The 8,603-nt window shown below is 31.5% G+C and overlaps 1 protein-coding gene across 1 annotated transcript; it reads left to right on the plus strand.

Annotated features, from left to right (window-relative positions):
- Positions 1 to 475: 475 nt before the first annotated feature.
- LOC107845825 (calcium-binding protein CAST) lies at positions 476 to 1,618 on the plus strand. Its single transcript, XM_016690315.2, has one exon. The coding sequence runs from the start codon at positions 753 to 755 to the stop codon at positions 1,353 to 1,355; it is 603 nt and encodes a 200-aa protein (XP_016545801.1). The 5' UTR covers positions 476 to 752; the 3' UTR covers positions 1,356 to 1,618.
- Positions 1,619 to 8,603: the final 6,985 nt, after the last annotated feature.

An 8,603-nucleotide genomic window follows, 5' to 3' on the forward strand; every position in this document is an offset into this window, starting at 1 on the left:
CTGTTAGAAAAAAACAATAATAAAATTCTTTTAATTTATTGAAATAGATAAATAAAATGAAACAAAGGGTGTACTTAAATGAATACTCCATCAGTTCATGTGACACTCTTTTTTTTTTAGTCTATAAAAAAAAGTGTCATCTTAATATAATAAGAAATAATCTAACTTTAAAATTCTCTTTTTATCATTAATGAAATAATTTACAAGTATATAAATATCTAAGAATTTTTTTAAATCACAAATTTTAAATATTTATTTTATCTTCATAACATCAAAGATAATATGAGAAAAAACAATAAATTCTTTTAATTTGTTATAACTGATGAATAAAATGAAAAGTCTATTTTTAATATAGATACAAATAAAATAAAAATAGAATGAAAAAGTCTATTTTTGATATAGATGCAAATAAAATAGAACTAAAGGCGTATTTAAAAGATTATTTTGAATCTACCCTAGGTTCCTAGAACATGAGAAGCTATTTAAGTCATTTTCTTTAATGTACGCGTAGCACTCACATGAGACGGGTCAACTGCGCGGTATGTTAATTATAATCAACGCCCACTCCCCATCATTCTTAATTTTAAACCATCGTTTCTCACCTGTCAAACCCAACTGGCCAACCTCCCGTATCTCTTCACACTGTAACTACTACCATATTTATTCTAGATAAAATACTCATCTCCACTGCTTGGTCCCTCTCATTTCTCTCCAAAAAATCAACAGTTTTCCTAGAAATCGACAACAACCCGATGGGATCAGTGGCTGATCGCGATAACGGTGAATGTAAACGAAGTATTAATAAGGGGAAACTCAAACCTTCATCGTCATCGTCGTTCCGTCTCCGTAGCCCGAGCCTGAATTCTATTCGTCTTCGCAGGATCTTCGATGTGTTTGATAGAAACCACGACAGCCTGATCAGCGTTGATGAACTCAGCCAAGCACTCAACCTGCTCGGATTAGATGCCGATCTATCCGAGATAGAATCCATGGTGAAGTCATACATTAAACCAGAGAATACTGGGCTTAGATTTGACGATTTCGAGGCTCTACATCGCTCTCTCAACGATGTTTTCTTTGGATCAAAATATGAGCATAATATCGGCATTGATCAGGATCCAGCTGCTCAGGACGAATTGGATCTGAAAGAGGCGTTTGATGTCTTTGATGAGAACGGTGATGGCTTCATATCGGCTAAAGAATTGCAAGTGGTGTTAGAGAAACTTGGATTGCCTGAAGGCAGTGAAATTGATAGAGTGGAGATGATGATTTCCTCAGTTGATCAAGATCATGATGGCCAAGTTGATTTCTTTGAGTTTAAGGATATGATGCGCACTGTTATTGTTCCTTCATAGTGTTAGTTTCTCGAGAGTTTCTCTGAGGTATTGATAAGATCTACGTACATCCTATTCTCCGCATATTTCACTTTGTGGGACAACACTATGTTGTTGTTGCATAATTTTAGTTTCTCTCTATATGTGAGGTTCTCCCCGACTAAAGTGACGTTACTTCTGGCTGTTTTTTTAAACTTGCTTTTTGTACTGATTCTGCTGTATCTACCTATCTTTACATGATGTAAAATTATGCATCTTTTATGGGATTTGTCAGTTCAGTTGAATCTTATTTTGATATGACATGAAAAAACAAAAAATAAAATTACTCCTAGTATACAATTGTGACACTAAAGTTGCTGTTGCTTGACCACTCACGGGCTCCACAGTCTCCGGTTAGGTAATACCGCGTACAATAGCATCTTGTAGTCCGACTCTTTCCTAAAGCCCGCACATAGCGGGAACTTTAATACACCGAACTGCCTTTATACAATTTATGACATTGTATGCTAAGCTGGTGTTTTGCTTGGGAAGAAGGGCCAAGTTGGGTTTTGTGGACTTTTGTTTCTCAACTAGCTTTAATTCTACAAAGCAAGCAGAGATTGACTTTCTTATTGAAGGACACATTGATTAAAAATGAGTGAAATACTACCTAAATTAATACACTGGTGAAATAATGTGTAATTTAGGCCCAATTAACGTCAATTTGTGATATAATCAAGTTAAATGATGCTGTACTTACAGTGGCAGATTGTGGTTTTGCAACTTCTTTAGTTGTACGGTTTTTCATCTAAAAAATTGTGTGTTCTTTGATTCATTCCGCATTATTTTACTTGAGTATCTAATTAGAAACACAATAAGAACTAGTTTTATTAGTAGTTCTGCAGATAAGATATTTGATACATTTTAATAATTAGCGAAAATGAGTTACTACTCAGTTACTCCTCTTAAATGCATAAAACAACAGAGTATCTTACCAGACAGCAAGCTACAAAATGACTTAGGTCAATTGGACTAGATGAATGGTGTTTCCTCTACATCACTCTTACCAGACAACAAGCTACAAAATGACTTAGGTCAATTGGACTAAGATAAATGGCTCTACATCAACTTGTGTGACATCCTTTTCTCTTTTTAGTTTGATTTGAAAAGAAAGTCACAGTTTAATAATTAGAAATAATTTTATTTAAATTTCCATTTTAAATACTTTACCATCACACAAATGACGAAGGCTGTTCTAAATCACAAGTTTCAAAAATTTTATTTTGTTCTTGATATTTGTATTAAGTCAAACAATGCTACATGAAACAGGAAAGTATTAAAGCTTCGATAAACGTCAAGAAGATTTCCTCAATCCATTGAGTACAATAGTGCTAACAAAAATCTACTGTATTCAAATTGAGGGGGGTAGCTTGCACGATTAAGAAAACGAGTCCTCTTTTTCCTTGTTTTGAGAGATGGTGTTGTCCGACTATATAGTGCGCAACTTACTAAGTCTCTTAAAAATAAGGAGTAAATTTCTTAAATTGTCACTGAAGTTTTACAAACATTCCATTAATGTAACTTGTGATTTTTTTGGAACAATAATATCATTGAACTCTATAAATATTTTAAAAAACAAAAAATTCGCAGAAATGTTTAATTAAAACTTAACGGCATGACCATTTTACTATATTTGACCAAACACTTAATTATCCATAACCCATAACCCATTTGACCTCCCTTTGGCAGATTAAATAACCTCTGTCGCTCCCTATTTCATCATTAGAAGAATCTGTTTGCAAACACCATTTGACTGTAATATAAGAAGAATAATCATATCATTTTAGTTGTTTTAGTTGCTGAAAATTTATACCAAAAATCGATCAACTCGTCTCATTTACGATCTCTTTAACATGCGCAATCCTTGCAATATTAACAACTTCTATTCTATCCGGCATAAATCCGAATTAGTCGAATTCCAAACCGGACATTAGATGAAAAATCAAAACTTCTTCTATTGTATATATCAAACTGTGGCTATCTTAACATTGGAGGAAGTTATTTTGGAACAAAACAAAGACCTGACAAAAAGTGGGAAGGTAGAAAGGGTCCCTTATATCAGATTGTGTACTAGTTTTGGTACATTGTACATTTTCTTTAGTTTGCTAGTTATGTTCAAACAGGGGCAGATTTAGAGGGTTAGTAGGGATTTTCGGAAATCCAGTAACTTTCGTGCAAATCTTATTACTACATTGAAAAATCTGGTAAATATGTAAGATTATAAGATAAAAATCCATAGAAATAGTATGTTATTGGTCTAGTGGTAGAGAAGGATCTTTGTTAACGCTTTATAGGACCTTTAGGTTGTGAGTTCTAGCTCCGTTAGCTACTATATTGGATTTTTATTTTGCCTAAAAAATTCACGAACGTTAAATCTTAAATTTGAAACTCTTATGTACAGTCATTGTACGCAGAGAAGAAAAAAGTAAAGATAATACTAGACAGGTAAATAAGAGAAAAGGATCACGCAACAACTACCAAAGTAAGAGACTTCTCCTTGCCTGTCAGTCCAATATATGGCCAGTAAGCACAAACAAATATCGAAATTAACGATTGACATGAGATTTTAAGACACACTGTAAAACAAATCCGACATAGTTCACCACTAATCAACCTTTTTACTGATGAAATAGACTAAGATGGAAGTGCAAACATGCATGGCAGTGCGAAAGCGAAAGAGTTCAGTAATCACATCTCTTTTATTTGTTAGGTTATGGAGAATAAGTGTTGGGTCAAGTATAATTAAATGGGTCATGCTGTTAAGTTTTTAACACTTCTGTTATTTTTTTTGCTTTCTGGAATACTTATAGAGTTTATTGATATTATTGTCCAAAAAAAAAAATCATAAGTGACTTTTGTGGAATGTTTGTAAAACTTCAGTGACAATTTAAGAAATTTACTCAAAAATAAGAAGAGACCGAGAAAAGTCATACTAAACTGTAAAAATTAAAAGAAGAACAATGTAATAACACAATTCATTTTTCTTAAGTATTTAGGATCGGAGTCGTCACATGTATTATTTTTGAACTTGTTAATATATGCTCGAACTGGGACCGAAGAAGCTCAGGGGTGTTCGATACCATTGGAGACTTTATTGAATTTTTAGATTTTCTAGTGCTTGTGCCTTCTTTGTGACTAGTCGTGAATAGATCAGTCGCGAAAGCGTCTCTCGAGAGGAATAGAAATATCACACACTTAAGTGCGGAGTGCCACAATTGCGGAGGGTTAACCTAGGTCAACCCCCAAGCGATCCTTCTTCACGGCTGTGAGGGCTTTGGCACAATCACATAGGCTTGGGGGTACTTCGAGAAACGCAATGAAGAAACTTTAACTCTGAAGAAAAACATTTTTCAGTTTTCTTATTATTGATTGGATTATATGTTTTGAAAAATTCTTTTCAAACCAACTTATTTTCTTTAAATATAAGGAAAATAATTTCACTTAAAAAAGTAAGGAAAACATTTTCAAAAACTCTCTTTCAACATCACTTTAAAGTTGAAATGTTCATACAATTCTCAAAATCGTCTATCCCATCCCCAATACCCTATCACCCCTACCCCTACCCCCACCCTCACCCACCGACCCAAAATTCAATTATTTTAAAAGTATTTCAAAATTTTTTTTTTTAGTCCATCCTCTACCACCACCATACCCCTACCCTATCAACCCTGTTCCAAAAACAATATCTACATTTTATTAAAGAATTAAAATTTTTCTCTTACCCCACAACCCTACTCTCCCTCCCCCCTTACCAGCCCCCTCTCCCATCCCTTCCCCCACCCCACCCCCCAAACCTAAAAAGAAAAAATTTAAATTTATTTTTAAAAATTTTTCAATTTTTTTCTTCCCCCTTCCCCCTAATTCCCCTACCCTGACCCCCAACTCCTACTAACCCCCCCTTCCCCCATCCCCCGCCAATTTTTTTAATATTTTTTTAACAAAAGAAATTTAAAACTTTTTCTTACCCCACTCCTACTGCCTATTCTGACACCCCCACCCACCCGCCTACCAATCTCTTTTTTAAAAAAGGATTTAATTTTTTTTAATTTATTTTATTTAAAAAAATTCTAAAATGTATTTTTGCGCTTTAGCTAAATATTAAAATGTATTTTGAAAAATGTTTTTTCATTCACTAACCAAATACTAGAAAATAATTTTCGAAAAATATTTTCCATCCACCAACCAAACATAAGAAAATAAGTAAGAAATCAAAATATTTCCCAGGAAAAGATTATCTAGGAAAATATTTTCCATGGAAAACATTTTCCTTCATACCAAACACTCCCTTAATTTGCTCTGTTTTCCTTAAAAGCATGAATACAAGTTGCTTCTACGCATTAAAACCATTTAGGGTGGCTAGTACAATTTTGATCTATCTGGAATTGACCGTGAGGATCCTATCTTATGTTGATGCACTCAAATTATTTTCTTTCATTTGTTGTGATATTGTTTAGCTGTTTAGCATGTATTACCCAATTAGCTTTCAACAATTACATTTACTTTCTTGTTATATCTATTTAGCTGATAAACATGGACTATCACTTAGTCAGTGAGCACATACAGTCTAGGCATGATAATGTCACTAGGCCGGATAATTGATATATAGACAGAATCGGATAAGACGTGTGGTAGGTGCACTTCATGCAGAGAAGACAAGCACCTACATATTGAAGATGGGTAAGTTATAATGTTACACCACACCAAGAAGAACAGACACAAATTCTATGCCCCATAACAATTTTAGCAAATATAACGGTTGTAAATTAAATTTACTTTCATTAACTATATTCATGATTTTAGTTATTTTAGTGACATTTTAGAGTTAATACATAAAAATGATCCTAAACTTGACACCAAATTATAATTTTGATCTTAAACTTTGATAGTGCACAAATATGACCTTTAACTATTTAAAACTGCATAAATATGACCTCCAACCCTACATGGCAAAACGCATGTTCAACATGCAAAACTGGGCATGTCCAGCTTAAAATTTAAGGGCATAATACATAAATATGACCTTAAATTTTGACAGTGTACTAATATGAACTTTAACTATTCAAAACTGCACAAATATGACCTTTAAATGTCTCTTCACTATTATTTTTTCATTATTTTCGGCTCAAAGATGAAAATGACATCTAATTTCTTTTATCATTGCGAAAAAAGAGTAATATTGAAGATTTATTAATTAGGCGGGTCAGCCTCATACGAAAAAATCGAGTGGGTATGTATATATATTATTAAGTAGAGGACGAATTTAAGTTATATAATATATCTAAATATTATTTATTTAAATATTAAATTAAAGATGAAACTATACTAATAATAAAAAAATATAGTTTTAATAAAACGTTATTAAATTAATGTTATTAAGGATAGTAATAGTAGTATATTAAATTAAAGTTATCAAATTAACGTAATTAAAATGTTATTAAATTAACTTTATTAAAACGTTATTAAATTAACGAGGGGAGGACCTACGTGGTTGCCATGGGGTTCACCCGAACCCCCTCGGTAAAAAATTTCGATGTATATATATAAGATAGAAAATGTATATTTATGTACGTATATTAATGTTGAACCACATGAAACAAGGCACTTAGATAATCCAGTGGTATTATTTGCTCTTCTTGGGTGCGTCTTTTAGCCTACTGTGCGGGTTCGATCCCTGCTAGTGGCTGTTTTTTTTTAATTAAAAAAAGTTAGGTACTGCTACTATAGAAATAAATAAAATAATAATAATAATAATAAGAATTTTAAATTTAAAAAAAGTTAGGTGTTGCTACTATAGAAATAAATAAATAAATAAATAATAATAATAATAAAAACGACGTCGTTTTAACACAAGAAGTAAAACTTTGACAGTGCACAAATATGACCTTTAACTATTCAAAACTGCACAAATATGACCTTTTTCTAAGTCAGCCCTTTTAACGACGGGACACCGTGTGATTGGATTACCTTTCCACGTAGGCGCGAGTGAGACTCACGCATGGAGTTGCGAAATCGGAAGTCATATTTGTTCAGGTTTTGAATAGTTAAAGGTCCTATTTGTGCACTATCAAAGTTTAAGATCAAAGTTATAATTAGGTGTCAAGTTTAGAGTCATTTTTATGTATTAATTCTACATTTTATATATCCATACTTGTATTGCTACGATAAGGTGTATGTGTTATGCACTATTACTGTTTTTTAAACATACTAGTTACGAGAAGTCCGTGCAACGCGGGGCCCAACATTTATCCTAAAGTAATACTCCCTCCGTCCCATTTTACTTGTCCCAAATTGGGATGACACAACAATTAAGAAAAATAATAAATAATATGGCTAATTTACCAAAATACCCCTATTAAATAATGTTTACATTTTAATTTAAAGAAAAGGTAATTAATGCAAAGGGTAAAACATGGAAAGAAAAGTTTGTCTTATCTTGATAAGTAAAATGGGACATCAACTTAGCCAATTTGGGACGGATAAAATGGGATGGAGGAAGTATTATAATAATAGCCATATCAATTAATGTGATATCTTTTGAATTTTGAAATTTAAATAAATTTATTTTTAGAGTAATTTTTGCCTATATTTTGAAAATATTTTAAATTATCAATTATTGTGATTTATTATTCAAATATATAATTTTATTTTAAAATTTTAATTCACGATCAAAATTAAACCCTACAAATGTATAAATTAATAAATAGTGTGAAAAGAAAAATTCGATGCGCCTATATTACCGTTTTCAGATAACACGAGTTTAGTATATGCTATTTTTTTATCTCAATTTATGCGACACAAATAGAATTTAGATAATCAATCATACTTTTAATATGTTTTAGATATTTTAAGCTATTAACTATTATAATTTATAATATTTTTATGTAGTTTTCAAATATTATACGTTACTCTCCCTATCCAAACTTTTGTGATGTTGATAGTCAATTATATTTTTAAAATAATTGAAGTTTTTAATTATTGTGATTTATAATACTTTTCTTCTATTTCAATTTAAGCAGCATTGATATAATTTCGAGATTCAACCAGATATTTTATATCTTTTAAATTTTTTAAGTTGTTAATGTGATTTATAGTATTTTTTTACATTTTTTAAAAATATATAACATATTAATTTTTTTTAGACGATTTAATCTGTTAATTATTGTAATTTATAATACCTTTTATGTAATTTTAAAATAATATGTGTTACTCTTCTTGTCCAAACTTTTGTGT

This window comes from Capsicum annuum, chromosome 10, assembly GCF_002878395.1.
Source record: "Capsicum annuum cultivar UCD-10X-F1 chromosome 10, UCD10Xv1.1, whole genome shotgun sequence".
Taxonomy (NCBI): Eukaryota; Viridiplantae; Streptophyta; class Magnoliopsida; order Solanales; family Solanaceae; genus Capsicum; species Capsicum annuum.

Bases quoted from the DNA above. Each gene is read 5' to 3' on its own strand.
- LOC107845825 (XM_016690315.2), top strand. From the start codon at position 753: ATGGGATCAGTGGCTGATCGCGATAACGGTGAATGTAAACGAAGTATT.